This window comes from Arctopsyche grandis, chromosome 11 (assembly GCF_051622035.1).
Source record: "Arctopsyche grandis isolate Sample6627 chromosome 11, ASM5162203v2, whole genome shotgun sequence".
In the NCBI taxonomy this organism is placed as follows: domain Eukaryota; kingdom Metazoa; phylum Arthropoda; class Insecta; order Trichoptera; family Hydropsychidae; genus Arctopsyche; species Arctopsyche grandis.
Window position 1 is genome coordinate 23,815,674 of NC_135365.1, and position 22,474 is coordinate 23,838,147.

Genomic DNA, 22,474 nt, shown 5'->3' on the forward strand with positions numbered 1-22,474 from the left:
AACTACCACCCCACCCCCCCTCTCAACGGCCAGAGGCTGAAAACAATAGCCCTATTTTATTTACACAAAAGGCAGGTGCTACCGCAATTCACTTTGTTTCATTCATGGCTGCCAACTGATAAATTTTCACGCTTATTTTAAACGATCACTCAATATATTGCATATTTTCAAAAAAAAATTATCTACCATTCTGAAACTGTTTAGAAAAATTGAAACTCTTTTCAAGAGTTCATATAATTCAATAGGTTCAATCATTCTATGACAGAATCACTAATAACCATACTAACACACTTGTGAAGAGTCTCGGTGATTACAACAAAATGTCTATATAAACACAGATTACCTAAACACAATCTGCTTTAGGTCATCGACTTCAGAGAGTCTTTAATTAAGATTATGTAGATGTATTATGCACATTTATAAGAATTGTAAATAGGTTTTTGATCTCTTTTTCCTATTATGCTGTAGATTAACATTAGATTAATATAATACTATGATTACTAACCAAATTAAATTAAATTGTAAAATAGAAAATGATCGGTAGATCAATAGCTATTAAAATAGATATAAGATGTATTGTGAACATAAGTTCGTAATAATAAAAAGCATTTAAAAATCAATATTATGGAAAATGAACCCTTTCATATATTATATTTGACCATTTGGTATTATATAGCTAGCTTGTATTTATAAATTCTCTTTTCCGAGTAATTGATCCATTGAAATGCGAACTACATACTTTTTAAAGTTTGAATGATTTTTTATATTAAAATTGTAAATAAATACATATATGAATGATAAAAATAAATATTCAATGGAACCACATTTGAAGATTGACAATTCAGTTTCGTACATAGTTCCCACAGTAATTAAATTCACTTTCTCACATTCATAAACGTTAGTAACAAGTCCATTAAAATTACTGTAAAGGGATAGTCAGATAAGATAGGAGTGCCGGACTTTGCCCAACCCAAAAGATAAAAATCATTTATATAGATCACGATTCCATCACACCACCATCGACTCCGAGAGTGGCAGTCATCACCATCGCGACTCCGTGAGTAGTAGTCATTAATATCGACCCCGCAAGTGACTGTCAGCACAGCAGCAGAGCAAAGTGCATCATTTCGTAATAATAAAAAGCATTTAAAAATCAAAAAAATCATGAAATCATAATTTTGACAATTTTTCAGTTTGAATCGTATTCAAACTTTGAATTTCAAAGTTGTCAGAAATAATCCGGCTCTTTTATTTTATTTACATATTGTCACGTTCCAGGGAAATATTTATTTATTTTTTATTTACTACTTGGTTAACCAACCAAGTTTCTTTATTGTTATTAAAATGTTACAATTATCTTATATTATAGATATATTCGAAAACCGATAGATAATGGAACTATGATTTTTATAATAGGAGACACGTAGAACTATTTCACTATAACTTTCGTTCACTTTATTCTGCTGCTGTGCTGATCGTTAATTGAGGACGCGTTCTCGGAGTATTTATGATGACGACTGTCACTCTCTCGGAGTCGATGGCGATGACTGTCCGTCACTGCGGAGTCGATGTTGATGACTGCTCTCTCGGAGTCGATGGCGATGACTGACTAATGCGGTCGAGTCGTGATCTATATAAATGATTTGTTATCTTATGGGCTGGGCACATTCCTGTGTTATCTGAATATCCTATTACAGGAATTTTTATGGTTTTGTTATTCACGTATATGAGCGTGTGAAAAGTACATTTGATATTGTGGGAACTAGAGTGATAAGCGGGGTACATAACAATATCTACATATGTACATACATAATGCAAGTGATTTCCAAAACAATTTGAACCAATTTAAATATCAACAAGGACAGCGTATTATATATACTAGCAGCATAGATCAAAGGTTAGGGTGCAATGCTTTCAATTGTGTAGTCACGGGTTCAATCCCTGGCTGTGCTGCTGGCCAGACATTGGATATGTGACTCTAAGGTTGATCGATTCCTAACAGATCTTTCCAATCTATCTAATTTCATTGAAACCAATCCAACAAATTGGCAACCCTATCCTATTCCTCGAGTTTACTGCTTCTTGAATTCGCTGATTTATAAAATGCCGCAAAATTTCTGTCCATAGATTTCAAATTTTTCAGCATCTTGAAATTCGGCGATTTATAAAAAAATATGCTGCAAAAATGCTTATTTATCATAATATGTCAAAATGTATCCAAAGATGTCTCTATGATCCTCTGTATATTTTCTTTATAAATTGCTTTTCGATGTTTTGTTATTGGCCAATAAAGTGCATTGGGGTTTACCTATGAAGCCTTCCAGGTATATATGTACATATATACGTATGTCATCATCATCGTCATCTACAGACATTCGCTATCCACTGCTGGATGAAGGCCTGTCCAACAGGCTTCCACTCGTCTCTATTTTGCGGAACTCTCATCCATCTCACCCCACATTTTTCAGATTTCGTATACCAATCTTCCTTGCGGTCTTCCTTTTACTCTTTTGCATTCTCTCGGGTACCATTCTAGCACTTCTTTTGTCCACCTTTTGTCCATTTTTCTAGCCACGTGGCCCACCCGTAGCCAATTCAATCTCTTCACTCTATCCACTATATCCACAACCCTTGTCATACTTCTCACCCACGTATTGCGTTTGATGCCTTTCCTCCTTATTCCAAGCATACGTTCATACTTCTTTGGATGATATACGTATGTAAATAAATAAATTAGTTGTACATTCTGAAAGGATATTTTACAACAAAACAGTGTTAAGGTGAAAGCTTCAGGTAATTTTTAAATCAAATCATAATAGTGTTAATATTACAGTAAAGCTGTAAATATGTATGTAGTTATGATGACTAAAATGTTTAGATTCTTTTTCCATGTTTGAATTACATTTTATATATTATTTTTCATATATGCATTTTAAACGAACTTCCATTACTTGACCCACTCACTTTCGCGTGAAATCCAAATTGACGTTTTAATAACAACCCTCTGAAACTCCATGCATACGTTAGAGCAATTTTTACGAAGTGCTAACACCACACAAGCTCATAATCCCTAGCTGGAAAATTTATGGACATAGCTCGTTCGCGGGACAAAATGTGACAACCCTAGTTTACGTTCAAGTGCTCCCAGAGTATTGTTGGACAAACACAGTTTGAGTTTATAATACACACATAGGTGTGCTACAGCCTAGTACTGCTCCGAACACCGAGGATATTTGCTGAATTTCAACTTGTTTGCTCCGACAAAAGGCAAGTGCAGTCTTTGCCAACCGGTTTCTAAACTTTCGTCTCGAATATATACATATATACATATGTATAAATGTGTCTGTGTGTGTGTGTGTTATTATTATATAATATCATAGACCCAGAACCGTTACTTACAAGCGGATTAAAATTAATCTTACTTCGGTTGAATTATATGGACACTAATTGTCTTCATTGTATGTTAAATCCATTTGTTACTGACAATGAATGTAATCCTACCATTTTCGGGACGTTTATTTAATTTCAAAATGTGTTATAAAATGTGAAATGAGATTTATATTGTGTAAATAATACTTCGCGTTATTTAACTGTCGTAATTTTAAGTGAAGATTATTATTTCAAAAAATTCCATTTTGCATCTGTCTAAATAATTTATGTTAATATAATAAAATCGCAAATTAATCTTATCTATTATCATGTGATATTAAAACAAAAATAAAATCCATGGAAATATGATCAGAGATTAATTCTCAGCTCAAATCTGTACTTATTTCTTAAGTTATTATCTAGGCCATTGTGGCGCATTAGGTTCTTCCTGTAATGCCACAATGGTCCAAAACATTTAAATAAATAAATGATATTACATACTTAGACCTTTATTTTTTTAAATTTATACCAGGAAGGCCTAACAGATCACTCCAATGCGCCTTCCTGACTAGAAACATTGTACATTTGATACAAGTGTTATTAGTATTATACAAAATAAATACATATCAATTGACATCCACATAGACATATATAGTCAAATTTGCAGCATTTTATACAATTCAGCGAAATTCGAGAATACTGAAAATGAGAGATTCGCGAGAAAATGGGTAATGTTGCTAATTTATTGGAACCGTTTCAATGAAAATCAGATTAATTGGCAAACGCTGATAGGAAACGATCGACTTGGAGTCACACATTCAAGGTCTGGCCAGCAGAAACCAGTGGGATTTGAACCCGTAGCCAGTGTGTTCAGAGCATTATGTATGTATATGCAAACCACTAGTGTATTCTGTAAATTCAGTCAATCTTTTAACTTAATATAATGCTAGATAACATATTCAAAAGATAACTCAGTCATTAAGACAATTAATTAAATACTCGTAATTATACAATTAATAATGTAGCTTGGACGTGCATGCTCATTTCATACTTTTGTATCGGCTTTTACCATTTTAAACTTGCCAGAAAGATCCATCTCAATTTTGAGAATTGACAATCATCAATGTATGTACATCGAAATGTCATCCGCGCAACCCCATGAATATCTCGTATTTCATACATGTTGAAATTCAAACAGTTAAAATTCAATTGAAATGAGCATGCAGCCGGGTGGTTTGCAATCATTTGTAGCAAACCCCTTAGTTTCACATTAAATATAAAGTGAGTATAATATTTATTTAAATATTAGTTCGGACCATTCTGGTATTACAGGAAGAACTAAATGCGCCACAGTGGCCTCAATAAGAAAATAAGAGCAAAAAAGAATAATCATAATAATAATAGTAATAGCTCATAGATTAAAAAAAAAAGAAAAATACTATAAAACAAAAAAAATAGTACATAAAAATGTACATAAGGAAAAAAAATAAAAGCAAGGCCCAAATGGAAGAGAGTAGATTAAGATTCCACTCATACATCACATTCAAATTAAGAAAATATAAAATTATATAAATTTCAATAAATATCTAGTGTTTTCAAATATTAAACTTACATATATGTACATATGAATAGTCAAGAGAGCATTCAAAATTTTATAGTATTCTATATAGAGTTTTCTTCGACCTCCACGTATCGCTTACGTGCCATTTTTGCACCTCGATCCGCCGAATTGCATCGACGAAACTCATTTTGCGTACTCATCGCAAAGTTTCTCAACCGTCTCCTTACGGACTCATTTCAGTATCGAAACTCCTCTTCAGCGGTTATATTCGCTCGGCGAAACTCGACCATACCGACTAACTTAGACAGAGTCTAATTTAAACCGGCGAACCCGCTCGAGCATCTAATGCTCGTTTAAAATAATCAATTTATCGCATTCAACGGCAAATCCCTTCAAACTCGCTAAGTACGTACAGATGTGTATGTATGTATGTACATATATGCGTGCGGTTTCCATTAGCGAAATTTTCAAATGATTTGGCGAAACACGTAAAAGACGCATTTTCCGAGCGCGTGTCATTACGCGGCGAGCTCCTTCGAGGAACAACAACAACAACAACTGAAAATGTACGAGGGGGGTCGGGAGGCGGAAAATTTTCTCGGAAAATTCTTAAATTGGCGACGATGATTTCCCCAGGTGTGAATACGAGAAGAATGCGGTTCACGTTACTCGGCGATATTCGCCGCTTCTCAAACTTTTGAACGATGCCACACCTACGGCCGTATCGCAAATCTCCGTCGTAAAATATTAAAATGGAAGTTTCCCGAGTGTAATATTTTTCTTTTTTTCTCGTTTCAGTTCCAATATCGGACGTCCAAGGTGTTTTGTCGAAGAAGGCTTCTCTCCCGTGCGACATTGAACCTTTGGATCGGGACGATTCTGTTTCTATGGTCCTTTGGTTCAAGGAATCCGATGGAGAGCCGCTATACAGGTAAATGATATTCACTTCTATATAAGTAAATGAAATAGTCTGAACTTTATTAATACAGCTTAATTGTGCCAGAAATATGGCCGAATTTAAGCCATCGTTAGCTTTTTAAGGTCTTAAATAGTATTTACGTAAAAGGAAGCTCGTTCTATGAAATATAAACTTTTTCTTTTTATATAACAATTTTATTTTTCAATACTGAAAAATGCAAATTCATGTAAATTAACATAATATAAGTTACATCGACATATATGTAGGGTAAGTACTTGGTAACCCAAACGGTTGAAATTTCTAAATATATTATGTACTAGTTGTTTTACCCGGCTTCGCTCAGTATTTGTAATATAAACAGCTTAAACATGGCGAATCTAATAGCAAATATTCAATCGAAAACAATATATATCGAATCGAAACCATATCGAATCAACAAACCTTACACATGTACATAGTTAGAAAATCTCTTGCGAAATTACATATATATTAGATGTATGTATATCAATTCAATTAATGAAGTTCCATAAACTATACACACATACAATGAAATAAATGCTTTCGATATTAAGTTGGTTTTAAATTTAGACGTTTATATTTCAAATCATTCATAACATATGTATTAATGCTTTATATTCATTTTATCGACTTCAAAAGAACCTTTTCAAATGTACAAACTCATGAGTGTGTATTTATTCAAAAAAATATGCGATTTCAATAGGAACACAACGTTTTCAGGCAGTTTTGAAAAATCAATAGACTGCTTTCGACGAATACAGGTCATATGAATATTTTCGAAACGCTAAACGAGAACAAAAATATGTTCCATTTCATCGCAAGTACCTCTGATTTGATTATAAGAATCTCAACTACATACATACATAGCAAAATATGTATGGTATTTTTTCTCATTTACAATCCTACTTATTTAGCACTTGTTTGCCAGTTGATGATTCATATTTTGATCAAAATAAATAAAAAACACATGATTTTTTCCACATATTATTTTCTGTGGAATAACTACATTTTAATCCAACAATTATTTTCGAGTTAATTCTAAACGAAATTGACACCATCAAAATTACAACTCGTATATTCAAAATCATTATATATAGGTTCATGTACACTTTGTATTCTCTCCAATACAACAACGACAAATGGGAAACCAACAAAGATTAAAGCCTTTCCCAAGAAAACTTCTCTAAATAGTAAATAGTACAAATATTTGACTATTAGCCAAATTCGCTACACTCAAGATTACGCTCTGACAAAACAAATGTTTTGGTTCTAAGCTTTTAAAAAACATTATCACTCTACTTCGTGACTATTCAATTCAAATGAATTCCCAATATGACTTATTCCATACATTTTATCATGGTAAAAAAGAAATGCTTGACTGCTTTCAATTGCCTTTTTGCACGATGCGTCCCTAATGCAAGGGTCATGCGATAATTTTTAGGGGCTGCATCCAGTGAGCCATTGCAATGGGTTTTCTTGGTTTTGGATCACCATCACTCATCATCAATCAGAGTTGGAGCCATAACGAGCGGACAAACGCGAGCCGGACCACCGGACAAATGAAATTTCCCCGTCGATGGGCAATTTATCCTGTCGTCCCCGGCTATAAATCGCTTTTCGGCGGTTAACCGGGGGGAAGACTATACGACTGGAGTTTTAAGGGTGAGAGGGAGATTTTAGGGGGTTGCAGGACCACTCTCGTCGAATCGTTTTACGATAGGGCTACGGTGCCGATCCGCTCCTGATACGTCTCCCTCTACATGTACATATTCGTACGACAGTCTCTCTTCTTATACTCGCATTTGCACGTGACTTTGCGTTCTATTTTTATGGGTGAAGTTTAACGCTTGTAAAAACCGGAATTCGCGTTATCGAATGTCGTGTATGTGGGTGGGTTTGGGGATAAAATCGCGCAGTTGATAAGATTTTTCGGCAATTTTTCCAATGATGCGTCGTAAAAGTTGAGGGACGCGTGACGTATACGACTAGTGTGGATTTTGATTTTTTTATGTGCGTATTAAAGTGTGATATGTTTAAATATGTGTTGACTTGTCATATATACTCAAATAAAACTTTCTTAAGTCCTAAATTCAATGATTTATATATACATTGTGTACATCACATTCCAGAGGTACTTTACTTTTTTTTTAAGTTGATTAGGATGATGACGGTTCAGTTAATATCTCAATCAATATTTCTCCATTTTTATTTTATTTAATCTCAATACATGCTGTGAGAAATGAAAGAGATTCGTTTGGCACTAAATATTTATATTATGTTTAAAAATAGAATAGTAACTATTACTTAATATGTTCGAGAAACACTTTGATCGTGAAATTGGAACAATGAATTTGAAAAGTTATGAGATTTATGAGCTTCCGCTCTGACTGGTACTTACTAATGGGAATGAACTCACTGAATGAGTTCTTATAATGGACTTACTGAATTAATCTGGGTATACTGATCGACTCTCGTACTGTGGCTACGGTTTATATTCTTATCGACTTGATCAATATTTGGCATTCCTGGCTTATCGCAGATATTTTATGTATTTATTTATTTTATACATACCAGGAAGGCTTAGCAGGTTAATCCAAGCCAATTATAAATACCGATAAACAATTTCAAAGTTGGATTTAAAAAATGAATTTTTTCAGCATTTTTTTTATAAATCAGCATATTCGAGATGCTGAAGACTCGCATTTTAAGAAAAATAGGACGAGGTTGCAAAACTTTGTTGGAACTGTTCAATAAAATCAAATAAAATGGCAAACTCTAATATAAAATGACCCGGAATCACATATCCGAAGTCTGGTCAGCAGCATCTGACTGGGGATCAAACCTTTGACCACTGTGTATCTTTTCGCATTTTAATAATTATTTTTTTCCCGTGTATAATCTGTGCGAACATATTAAATACGATCGTGGAAACTTAGAAGAGTTGCCAGATACCTAATAATACCTACATATGTTTGATTGTTCCCAATGTATTTATGTATATCCGTTTTGATTCAAAAGCCGATATAAAACTCTATATTTATTTATTTTTAATTTATACTAGGAACACCTAACAGGTAAGCCCAATGCGCATTCCTGGCAAGAAACATTGTACATTTGATACATTATTATTAGTATTATAAATAAATCATTTCAATTAACATCCGCAGAGACATCTATGGTCAAATATATAAATTTTCAGCATTTAATGCAATTCAACGAAATTCGAGATGGCTGAAAACTCGAGATTTGCGAGAAAATGGGTAAGGTTGCCAATTTACTGGAGCCGTTTCAATGAAAATCAGATAAATTGGCAAACTCTGATAGAAAACGATCGACCTGGAGTCAGAAATCCAAGTTCTGGCCAGCAGAAACCAGTGGGATTTGAACCCGTGAGCACTTTGTTCAAAGTATTGTTGCGTAGGGGTGGGTGGAGGATCCAAATAAAAGGCCAAATCGCTTCACAGCATTTATTAGGTGATTAAGGAGATCCACGCACTGCCAGTGCTCCGTCCAGAATGCCTTCATATGGTCTAAGTACCTGCTTATAAAGGGCAGGTCACTCACTGCGTCAGAAACTAGTAGGATTTGAACCCATGACCACTATGTTCAAAGCCTTATATGCTCACCACAAGTCTATTCTTCTGGTTGTTATTAAATTATTATTATTATTAACATATTGTATTTAATATATTGTAATAATATTATATAGTTATATAACTCGAGATTTGCGAGAAAATGGGTAAGATTGCCAATTTTTTGGAACCGTTTTAAAGAAAATCAGTTGACTTTGTAATATTGAAATGAAACGATCGACCTGGAGTCACAAATCCAAGGTCAGGCCAGCAGATATCAGTGGGATTTAAACCCGTGACCACATTGTTCAAAGCATTATATGCACTAGTCTATTCTGCTGGTTATATGTAGCTATTAGCTATTATTCAGTGAGTTTTATTTGATACTAAGCGTTATATTTTTTTTTGTATTTCGACTGATTTTGTAATATATGTAATTCATAATATAACGCAAATGTATATAATACACAAACAACATTAATTAAATATCAGCATGAACTATTTACTTGTACTTAGATTTAGGAAAACAAATTCAAAAGAATTTCACAAAAATAAAATCAACCTAACTGAAGACATATTGTGCATATACATACAAAAACTTCAAATCACTGCGCATTATTTCAAGCGAAAAAAAAATACATAAATCCCTTGTGACACCTCACAAAATAAAAGTCAAACTTTACACGTAATACGCGAATTTATTACGGTCACAAAAAAAGCGCGGGAATAATTAAAAAATATGACAAAACCGATATCGCGATATGAGCTTTTTTATGTAGTTTCACGTGGCACCTATGGGGGTTTCTTTTCTGGTGCAATTTCTTTGTTATCACCATGGGGGGGGGGGATTCGTACGTAAACCGTCCGACGCTAATGGTTATGGAGCGGCACGTGGCGCATAAATCATTTATTTTATGGACACGTGGACCACCGAAGTCCACCGCTTCTCTGCCTAATACTACGTCATCGGCCATTGGTTCCGACGAAGCTTTTGTCCGGCCGGTGAGCTTTTACGCGCTTTATGGCCGAAACGGGTGAACGTGCTTCCGCCTTCTCGTTCCGAATAACACCATCGAATATCGGATTAAAATATATATATGTAAATGTGTTTAAACAGCATGAAAAAATCTTACCTCGTTTGTATACCTCAGTGTGAGAATTATTTATATCCATTTGTGAGACATTACATATGTAGTATTTCAGTATTTGTATTTGGCATAAATAGGTCGCTTGTAAAATTTCTATTAATTTCAAATATAATTGCATATAAGCCCACTTTAGAGGTCAAAGAAGTTAACCAATAATCCAAACATCCTGCTGCAGACCAACGTTCCACCCAGAACGTGCATCCATTGCCATGCCTTGCCTCTATCCTCCCAAAAGTGACTTGGTTGACTCCGCTGACTGAACAACCAACATTTATCCAATCTGATAACTGTAACTGTGTGATAACGAAATGATTGAAATCCATTTCGTTCCATGTTCGTTCCGACTCCTATGAGATTACACCTGTGATGAAACAGGTCGTTCTTTTCCAACTAGATTTTGCCGGCTAGTTGACGTATCTCATCCCCCATCAATTTTTCCGATACGTCTCGTTGAAGTCGTGGTCTGTCGTTTCTTCGGTTTCAAATGCTCCCACGTAGTTTATCTAAGTCGCTCGTTTCACCAACGTCCAAATTTGTTGCAGTGGTACCCGTCTTCCTATGTAATGTGGCCCAGCATCCTGCTGCAGACCTCTACATGAGGTCAAAGTGATCAAATTCATGCATCCTGTCGTTGTGACTATCTATTTTGTCGGTAACTCGGACAATTATATCTGGCCAATAATTCATACTCAATTTCATTTAAAAAATTAAACCTTTTTTTCTACTTAATGTATTTAATAAAAGATAATTAATAAATAAATAAATTATTAAAAAAGCTTAAAAGAAAACGTTTGTGAAAATTACAATAATTCACTCGTCCATGTTGCTCTCTTTTGTTCCTTTCAAATATTTAAAATATTGCATTTGAATCAAAATTGAAAAAAAACGATTTTGGAGCAATTATTTGACGTCTACTTCTAATCAGTTAGCTATTATAAAATTTTCAAACATTCAGAACGCCAGTTAACAAGAAACCATGATTAAAATATCGAACATATAATATAATATGTACGCAATATATCGTATCCCGGAAGAGGTGTTATATTATTCAAAATTTCAGTTAGCCTGAATGTATCCAATATCGCATCGTGTATTTTTAATACAATTTGCAACGTTTGCGATGAATTTTCAATGCTTCCATATAAATTTATCTATGTAGGTGGGCGCAACAACATTGGCGTGGTTTCTGAATGCGAAATTTTTGTATCAATATGGATTATGTATAATATTATAATATAATCGAAAGTCCCGCTCTTATTGTGTACGCCGTATAATCTAATGAAAAAGCAACGAGTCAGTGAATCGATACGGCCCGTGTTTACACGTCGAAAAATTAATTTCGATACGTCAACATTCCCCGCCATACATTTTCCAGATAATAATCTGTTATTCTTTATTATTATTATCAAATTGGAAAATTATTTTCCTCGGAGTTAAATTAGTTCGGCGCGCTGGCAGGGGGTCGTTGGAGGAATGACCCAATTCGTTTATATTTAATTTTTCGCGGGAAAAGTTTAAGGGGCCTGTATTTTTTCCCCGGTTTTCTAGTCATTTTTATTCTTGTACAAAAACAGAAGAAAATTTTTAAATTTTTCTCTCCAGACCATTTTTATTTTATTTCCGACTCAAGATTTTGTATATAAATATCACTCAGGTTGATTGGTCTTGCAGAACCAAGTCAAATCAAATGATGAATAAAATGTATAATATCTTTTTATTAAAAAGTATAATATTTTACATTATACATTTTTACTATATATTTACTGTATATGTATGTAAATACAAATAATAATAAAGTAGTGTTTTTCCGAGAAAGTATTTGGGTTATCATGTTTTCTCAAACTGGATAAAGAACTAAGAACAAATACAATTCGTATAATCTCTATAAAACTAAATATTATATTTATATAAATAAAATACGTAAGTTCTTATTAAAAAAATATATTTCGCTTAAATATGTGATCATTTATACCCAAAGTGATAATGTAATCTTAATCTTATTTTCTTTTACTGTTTTCTTCACTATTACATACTATTAAATGTAGATCTCGATTATGTTTAAAGCCCATTTAAGGTTATTTTATAATTTTTAGTTCCGTTTAGGGTTATTTTATAATTTTTAGTTCCGTTTAGGGTTATTTATCATTTTATCAGTTTCAAAAACGAAACATTCACTGAAGCAAACCGAAAAATTTAACATCTAGTATTGACCATTTTTATTTTATATTTTTTATTTTTACAAACACAAATACATATATGTATACCAGGAAGGCCTAACAGGTAAACAACAATGCGCCTTCCTGGTCAATTACAAAGATCGATTTTTAGAATAATTTAAACATGTATGGATACATTTTGTGATAAACCCACATTTACGTCAGAATCGTCAAATTTCAAGATGCTGAAAAATTCGAAAATTGGCGTGATATTTATGAACAAATTTGCATTATTTTACAATATGATTCAGCAAAGTTTGCGATGCTGAAAACTCAAAAATTGCGAGAAATGGGTAAAGGTAGCCAATTTGTAGGAACCGTTTCAATGAAAATCAGATAAATAGGCAAACTGTAATAGCAAACGATCGACCTGGAATAATAAACGAAAGTCTGGCCAGCAGCAACCAGTGAGACTAGAAACCCTGACCATTATGTTCGAAAGCATATATGCAAACCATTAGTCCACGCTGCTGGATATGTTTATATGTAATCTAAAAAGTTTGATTATAAAAGTACTTATGTACTGTATGTATTTAATTTATAATTGCATCGTAAACACAGTTTATATGAGCAGATTGTACTATTTCATAGTTAAACAAATTGATTGAAGCTTTTCAATTAATTCATTTAACTACTAATTCAATGGTTCATTTTACGAATAGGCTAAATTAATCAACGGTTCGAAAGCATATATATATATACATATGTTAACCACTAGTCCACGCTGCTGGTTAATTCATTACTGATACTGTAAAATTTTGCGAGGAACAGGACAGGGTTTCCAATTTGTTGGAACCCTTTCAATGATAGCAAATATTAGATAGATTAGCAAACTCTGATAAGAATCGATCGCATATACAAGGTCTGGCCAAGGATTGAACCCATGACCACAAAATTGAAAGCATTACACACTTACCATTGATCTATACTGCTGGTTAACCTTTGAAGGACGGAGCGTCGAGATCGAACGAGTGTCTCGAACCGGAGTCGAGTAAGACCCCAGTACTTTTTAATCAAAATACAGCTATTTTCAATACAAATGGGTTAAATATATATCTTATTAATAATTTTATACATCAACATAAAAAAGTTTTAGTCCTATGGCATGTTTTTGACTATTTTTGTATTAAAAAATAACGACAAACATCGATATGCAAACGTATGTATATAGGTAAGGCCAACAGGCGACTGCATGACTCAATAGCCACGCGCCGAAAGCGACGAAAACAATAGCTTACGAAAATATAGCTGTCTCTTTCTCTCGCATTGATTCATCGATCAACAAGAATATGCAAGCGAACAATCAAAAATATGACACATCGCTGCCGCCTTTAAATCATACTTTGGAACGTAGAAATGTATTTTTTTACGATGTGCCTCTTTTCTAAATCATATAAAATCTATTAAAATAAATTTCTTGTAGTTCATTCTAGGAATACAAAAAATATAAGGTGTATAGCTTTGAAAACCATATAGTTATTACGAAAAACATAAAAACTGGGGCGCCTCATTCCCCCACTTCGGTGAGGGAGGGTTAAAATGTGTACATAGCTATTTTTAAAAAGCTACCATTGTACGGTAAGAGTTTCTTGTCAATCATTGGATCCTTTCGATTTTACTGCCTCCAATCGTCCGGAAAACTCTTCCGGCGAATTCGCGGAAAAACACCTCGCACCACGAGCAAAAAAGGTCAATGCGCGCACGCTCTCGGTTTTTTCGCATGTCAAAACTGTCGAAATCCGGTTTAACCCGAAGTGGGTTATCCCGGCACCGGAAGCGGACGTTGTGTCGGCAGGGAGAGCGAGAGGGAAGGGAGGCAGTGCCCGAAGACCCCGAATCGTTCGCCAAGGAAATCCGACGGATTAATGTTTCAATATTTGATGTGGGTTTAATCCGCTTTCCCTTTTTCCACACTAATAACCGACGAAGTTCCTTCCTACCCCACTCCACTCGTACAAGAATGGTCTTTATTCGACGTGGACTAAGCCCACATTCGCAACTTTCATAATCGTCAATTTATGTTCTCATTTTCCAATAAATTCATTATTGCGAAACACATGTTAAAGATATGTATACCTATAGTATACACACCATACATATAATGGTGTGCGATACGCTTCAGTATCGGGCAATCCCACAAGTTTGCGCGGCGCGTTTTCTCGACAGATTATACGAGGACTTCGAGCCTCATTACGGATTATAAAGGAAGTCAAAGTATTTCATTAGGAAACTTTAGAAAGTTTCGCTCTTTCGACAACTCGACGGAGCGGCAATTTATTGATTATACATACAACGAACGGTTAAGAGGGATTTCTCTGAAATACTGCTATATATGTGTATATATATAAATATATAATATTTTGATTTTATATTTCATTTTAATAATGTCTATGAAAATTTTTCAATAATTGAATATAATTCATATTTAATCATGACGAATTCATAACCAACATAATATATACATATATGTAGGTTAGCATATAATACTGTAACATATGCTAAAAGAAGCCACCTTTTTAATTGTTTTTCGAGGATTATCTCCAGGCTTAAGTGCAGTCGGCTAACAATGGAGACCCCCAAATTGACTTAGTGGTCGGTAACGGCATTCGGTCACTTCCCACCAGAGTTCTCAGAACTGACAGCGTGAAAGCGTGGGACTGCGTGGGACCACCGTGGCCTGCGTATTTGGTACGTGACTATAACAAAAGGTAAAAAAACGCGTCGAAGAAGATGCAGTGAGCGACCAGCCCTTTATAGGCAGGTACTTAGACCATATGAAGGCATTCTGGACGGAGTACTGGCAGTGCGTGGATCTCCTTAATCACCCAATAAATGCTGTGAAGCGACTTTGGCCTTTTATTTGGATCCTCCACCCACCCCTATGCAACAATACTTTGAACAAAGTGCTCACAGGTTCAAATCCCACTGGTTTCTGCTGGCTAGAACTTGGATTTGTGACTCCAGGTCAATCGTTTCCTATCAGAGTTTGTCAATTTAACTGATTTTCATTGAAACGGTTCCGACAAACTGGCAACATTACCCATTTTATCGCAAAACCTCGAGTTTTCAGCAATCTCGAAATTCGCTGAATTGTGTAAAAATTACCATATATGTCTCTTTGCATGTTATTTGATATGTATTTTCTTTGTATACTTGTATCAAATGTACAATGTTTCTGGCCAGAAAGGCGCTTGGGGTTACCTGTTGGGCCTTGTAAATTGAAATAAAATTTCCAAATATCTATGAAGTAAATTTCCTATAGGTAATTTTAAATATCTATTTTAACTAAATACAAACATAAATTTTATTGTAATCTATAAAACACTTATCTACTTATTTTTCAATCTTTTTTTTTTACTAGTGGTTTTACCTAGCTTCGCTCCGTATTTGTAATATAATCCACTTAATCATGGCTAATCTAATAGTAAACATTTTATTAAACTTATTTGAATATTCGTTTTTTTTTATTCTCTTTCGAAACTACATATATATTAGATTTAAATCAAAAATAAACTCAATAAATTTGGAATTTAAAATGCAATGATTTTTGCTGTATATAAATTGTATTGTATTATTATGATAAATCAAAGAAACGCTATGATTTTTTTTATTTAATTGCATTGAAACGTAAATGAAATAAAATATCTTTCATTTGTATATTATTATTTTCTGATTTGAATATGTAATATAAACCTTTCGGATGGAATACATAATTTTTGCATACATTTTACAGGCGACTGTGGATTTTATTATAATTATACTAAAACAGATATCGTATTAAATTTGAATTTTAAGTCAAAAAGTACAACTTTTGTTTATATAAAACATATAATTATTTGCATTGAATCTGAATTTAAATTTGAATAAAAAATTAAAAATCCTTTCATAGTTGAATTGAATAAATGATTTCAGTATAAATACATAATACATACATACATGTTTTTATTGCATATATTGAGATATTATTTTAATTGAATATACATTAGCATTAAAATAACTTTTAAATTTGAAGCCCTCAGATCGATCAATAAATGTGACTTGTATGATTCCCGGTGTTATTTTTTCGTCGCGTTTTCAATGCAAATTTTGGCGATAATTTAATATGATTTTTTTGCATCGTCGTCACAGGGAAGGGGAGAATGAGGGGGGGGGGTGAGGGTACGAAATCGGAGACGCTATATAGAATCGGAATGAAAAATATGAAAAATTGCTTTTGTTCCCGTGCGAGCCGAGAGGAAGCGGTGTAATAAAAAATGTTCGCGGGATAAAAAGCAATTTCTTCCGTTGTAAAAAACGCCATCATATGAATATCATAAGAATAAGTCAAGAGATTCGTTCTGCAGATAATAGAAACGTTGTAGTTGCAATATGTATGCGTGTGTATAATAAATATACGCGAACGAAAAAATGTTTCGTTTATATTCCTAGACATATTGAACCCAAGTCACCTGGTATTGGATTGATTTTACAGCAATTCTGAATATAAACAACATGTCGCAAATATCATGATATACGTATACTTCAGTTATGTTTCGGATATACATATGTAAGCTGTTTATTAAACTATTAAACATGTTTCGGATATATGTAAGCTAGTATTCTCAGCTACAAATCTCTAATACATGTATCATCAATTGAATCAATACATAATATTTCAACGCGTAACTGTTTTTCATCGAACTGTCTGATAACAAACCTGTTCACAATACAATTTATACAATGATTTAGATTTTTTTAAATATATAATTTGAATATTTCGTTGAATATTTCGTTTCAAATTTCATTTTTCAAAACAGCTATTAGTTCGACAGAACATTTTCCGAAACGAAGCTTCTCTTAGAGGGTTTGTCGTGGATATATTTGGGTTTGTGCGATAAATTTCATAGACAGCGATTTAATATTAGATTTGTTTGCCAACAATTTAAGGTATTTGTCAGATGTTCAACCATGTACAGTTAAAATATGTTTTAAAAGCTTTTTATTATTCTATTTCCTTTTTGAGGCTTTAAATTTATGTCTGGAGAGGTATTTAAATAATGAACGATGTCTGAATTTTCACTTAACTCTCTTTTTATTTGAGTTTTTAATACTAGCCTCTTATTTTAAAATACACACGTTTGAAAATACTCCATTATCATTCTCGGTGATGTCTATTTTCCGTATTTATCCACGTTGCCATGGCAGATTTTAATTATTTAAACACCTATAACTTTTTATTTTTTCACTCTATATTTTTTCTTCTTCAGGACTTATATAATAGATCAAATAATGACAATGATTCAAAATTTTAATTAATAATTTGCACATATTTACATTAAAAAAAATTGTTTTGTACATGAAAACCCACCAGATGTATATACTTATGTACATATGAACACCCCGTTATCAGTTTATGCCAATATTAATAATATCCTATATTTATTTGGTCGGTAATTTAGTTTGATTTGGTCAGTAAATATATGAACAGTAAGTCATATTATCGATCATTAACTGTTTTAGTTATTTTTTTTATAAAACAAATACTTAAAACAATAAGCAGCTTAGTTATCATTAATCTTCATCAATCTTCATAAAAAAATACTGACCATTTAAATGCAAACAAAACACCCTTTCAGAAAAATGGATACGGGTACGATTTCTCATTGAAATTTTTCAGGATAGAAATAACAAACTATCAGTGCAAAAATAAAATGCAATGTATTATAGGAAAATATAATAATTAAAATATATTTAATATAATGGCATGGACTAGTGGTTAGCCCCACAAGAGTCCCTCTGCTGGCCCAGACCTTGGTTTGTGACTCCGAATTGATCGTTTCTAATCAGATTTTGCCAATTTTTCTGATTTTCATTGAAACGGTTCTTGTAAAATCGGCATCTCCTTTCCGATCTCTCTTGCTATACTCAAGTAGATTTGATTATAAAATACTGTAAAAATTTATCCATAGATGCCACTGTGGATGGTTGTATGAATTCACAGTGTATAAAATGCGTATGTATATATATTGATTGATTTAATAGTACAATCGCACGTATATGATGATTGTCCCGAACTTTTATCTTTTAGTACTTTTAGGGCTAAAGATGAAGAAGCAAATCTGTGGTTGATTTGCTTCTTCACCTTCATTGTCATCCATTGTTTATTAATTTTAATATGTTTTTGTAATTTTTCTTTTTTGTTTGCCGTTTATATTACCATGTGGTACTCCCTGTACACTGGAATATAACATTGTCATCTATATATATTTTTATTTTTTTTGTCTCACTGTACTGCTTCTTTTTTATATTTTATTCTGTATGTGCGCCAATTTAAATAAAATAAAGTATGTATTCTACCTGTATAATTGCACTCGATTTTTCGGAGCGATCTATAAAGCCGACCGTTCACTATAAAACGTTTTAATTATATTACGGTCAAGTGGTTCATTGTCCTCTTTTAAATATCAAAAGTAATCTTGCCGTAACGTGTTTAAAAATGTATTTTTAATATAAAAAAAAGTCATTGTATTGACTATATTCATGAGGTTTCAATACTGCAGCACTACTTATTCGCTAGCACGCTCCATCGAAATGCGTCGTTTCCGCGAACATTTTTAATAACAATTTTTTTATTTAAGTTTTTAATAGTTTCCTACGATGTGTTTCATTTTCTCTCTCTCTCTTTCTATCTCTCACGGCAAGTAAACACTCTTCGTCTGTTTACTTCTACGCCGTAGAATCTCCGTAGAAGCAGCGGCGGCCGCAAAGAGATCCCGCCGCGAACAAAAAGCGCGACTCGCAACAAAAGTGCCTCATTATTTCTTTGTTGGGGGAAACTGAGCATTAAGTGCATCCACTCGTCTCGCGTAGCGATAGTGCAAGGTGCATTCATTCCCCGTTCACTTCTTCAATTTTTTCCACTAGGTGCACACTTGTAGGTATAGAGGGTGGTGGAAAGAATCGCATTCTCAAACGCGGAAATGCGAAAGATACCGCCGGTCTTCACAGACCGAATGCAACTAATTGGAAGCCTTTTGTTGAGATGACAACTTTTAGTATTTAAATTGTACTAGTTTTGTGACCGTTGATTTCAAAGGGTGGCTTCGGAAAGGAATTGATACACTAATTAAAATAAAGTTATATGTTATATATACGTAAATACAGTGTAAGGAAATTTATTGGCGCGCGCCCGTATTAATCGTTCACCGTAAAATGAATGTGTTCGTGTCTTCGTGGATGTGTGTATGCGTGTACGCTCCCATGCAGTGCATCTGACGCTGACATTATCCATTCCAAATCGAGTGTTCAATATCAAGAGCACATGTCAGACACTTCTCCGCTTCCCCTCGACATGATCAGTCGTCACGCCACATTTCTATGGCTTGACGACTGATTGTGTCGGCGTGACATAATAATAACAATAATATGACCAATTTGACCAAGGTTGCCCCAAAATGCCACACCAGTCTTACAAAAAAATAAAAGAACAATAAAAATTACCAATCATTCATCTCATTCAAATAGACTCGTGTTGAATCTCATGAAACTGACCAGCTCATCTACATGACAATTGAACAGGTCCAAATGCTCATCAATCACATGAAGGAACCGGATAGCCTTTACAAGAGACGTTTGAAAGCAGACGTTTTCGCAGGAATAGGTTGGAAAAGTAAATGATGACGCAAAGCTCCGCATTCAGGCGCCGAAAATTTAAATTCCAATAAAATTGAAGGGTTATCAATTCTTCCCTTTAAGAGAGCTGGACAGCAGCGCTTTGTCCATACAAACGTACTATACTTCTCCCTTTCTCAATTATGGCACTAGAGAAATTATTTTTTAATATGCTATGGATATCCACCATTGGGGTGCATCTATCGTTTTATTTTTTTGATTAATTATTTTTTATAGGAGCTAGGACATCTATATAATTGCCTCTTTTTTACACCCACGAAACGAGTCCAGCGTGCTTATTCAACGGTCGATTTAAAAAAAAATACACCGATAGATGCACAGAAAGTATCTTTCTCAAACCGATAATGAAATTTTTTTTTAAATTGGTCCAGTTTCGGAGGATAAAATAGGAGAATACGAAACCTCGATTTTGTCAATCTAAAATACGTTTTATCTGGTCGAAGCGCAACTGTCGCATTCACTCAATATATATATTGATATATATTGTCGCATTCACTCAATATATACATACACTCAATATATACATATATCGAAGAAAAGAACGGTAACAAAATTAAGGTTTCAGGTGTACAGCCCTCTTAATACTCCAAAGAAATATTTGGAAATGGCAATAATTCTTCTCGAAGATAGTGAGTCAAAGCCTAGCATACCTTGTAAAAAGGCAGTGGGAAATAAATAGGGGTAATATTTATATTTCTTCATATAAAGGCATCTAAGAATTTTTTTTAAAACTATTTCTATCAATAGAAATTGAATTGTCGTCATAGAAACTTTTCTTTGTTTCCGAAGTTGCCAATCAAAGATACTTACATATTTATATACATAAAAAGTCTCTTTCGAAATTATATATTAGATTAACACGCATAGTATGTACCTATAGGTACAAAAATATGTACTTCTTGATTCGTATTTCATTATTACTTTAGGTATAAAATTGATGTGTTTCCAATCTTCCTCTACTACATATCGATGGATTTGTATCGAATTTTAAGTTTAAGAACTACCAGACACCTTCCTGGCCAGTAACATTTTACATTTGATTATTAGTATTATATATGTAGGTACAAAGTAAATATATTTCAATTAACATCCACAGAGACATGTATGGTCAAATTTGTATATTTGCAGCATTTTACACAACTCGAGAAATTCTCGAAAAATTCGAGATTGCTAAAAATTCGAGAATTTGTGAGATAATGAATAAGGTTGTCAATTTGTTGGAAACGTTTCAATTAAAATCCGATAATTTGTCAAACTCTGATAGGAAACGGTCGACCTGGAGTCACAAATCCAAGATCTAGCCAGCCGAAACCAGTCGGATATGATGGGAAGCATTACATATATTCTAACCCTTATTATATTCTGCTGGTTTGAAAGAATGAATTGTATTAATTTTTTGTTATTAAAGTGCAATCCGTCGTCCACTTTGTGTTTTCATATAAATATCGTACCGTTTTGCCGGCACACTCGCACAAAGCTTCGTTGTATCGCATTGAACTCACCTGAAGAATAAGAAGCACATTAAGCAAACAAGAGGCGACGATTTACTCTCGTTATAGAGGTGGCGTTAAGAAAGAAGAAGAAGAAGAGGATGAGAAAAAACGGCGTTAATTCTTAGCGTCGACGTCGCCGAAAAAAATGGTAATTAAGAGCAATGCCCCGTAAAACAATAATTTGGGAACAAAAGCCATTTCGGCGCCTCGTTTTCTCTTTCTTTTTGTCCGTGTTCTTTCCAACAAACACACATACTCATACACACACACACACCTGTTTTATTTTCGGGTGGGATGAGGGGGAGTGATGGGGGCGTCCGCCCTCGAAAAGAGGACTCATGAATACAAATGGCCGCATCTACGTCTTTTCTTTAATTCTTTCGCCCTTCTTACTCTACACCTCGTTCGAAGATAAAGAGAGAAGTTTGTTCTTCAAGCGATAATAAAAAAAATCAGGTGTATGACTGTGTTCAATGCATCGATTGAATTCACCCAGTCGCTAACAAA

The 22,474-nt window shown here is 33.8% G+C and overlaps 1 protein-coding gene across 1 annotated transcript in view; it reads left to right on the top strand.

The window, feature by feature from the left end:
- Positions 1-2,211: 2,211 nt before the first annotated feature.
- The window catches only part of LOC143918606 (neural cell adhesion molecule 2-like), a 142,292-nt gene continuing 122,029 nt past the window's right edge, over positions 2,212-22,474 (top strand). The window contains exons 1-6 of the mRNA XM_077440546.1: positions 2,212-2,225; positions 2,294-2,324; positions 3,028-3,138; positions 3,194-3,267; positions 5,040-5,191; positions 5,729-5,861. Of these exons, the coding sequence (XP_077296672.1) occupies positions 2,212-2,225; positions 2,294-2,324; positions 3,028-3,138; positions 3,194-3,267; positions 5,040-5,191; positions 5,729-5,861 (515 nt within the window). The remainder of the gene's footprint in view (positions 2,226-2,293; positions 2,325-3,027; positions 3,139-3,193; positions 3,268-5,039; positions 5,192-5,728; positions 5,862-22,474) is intronic.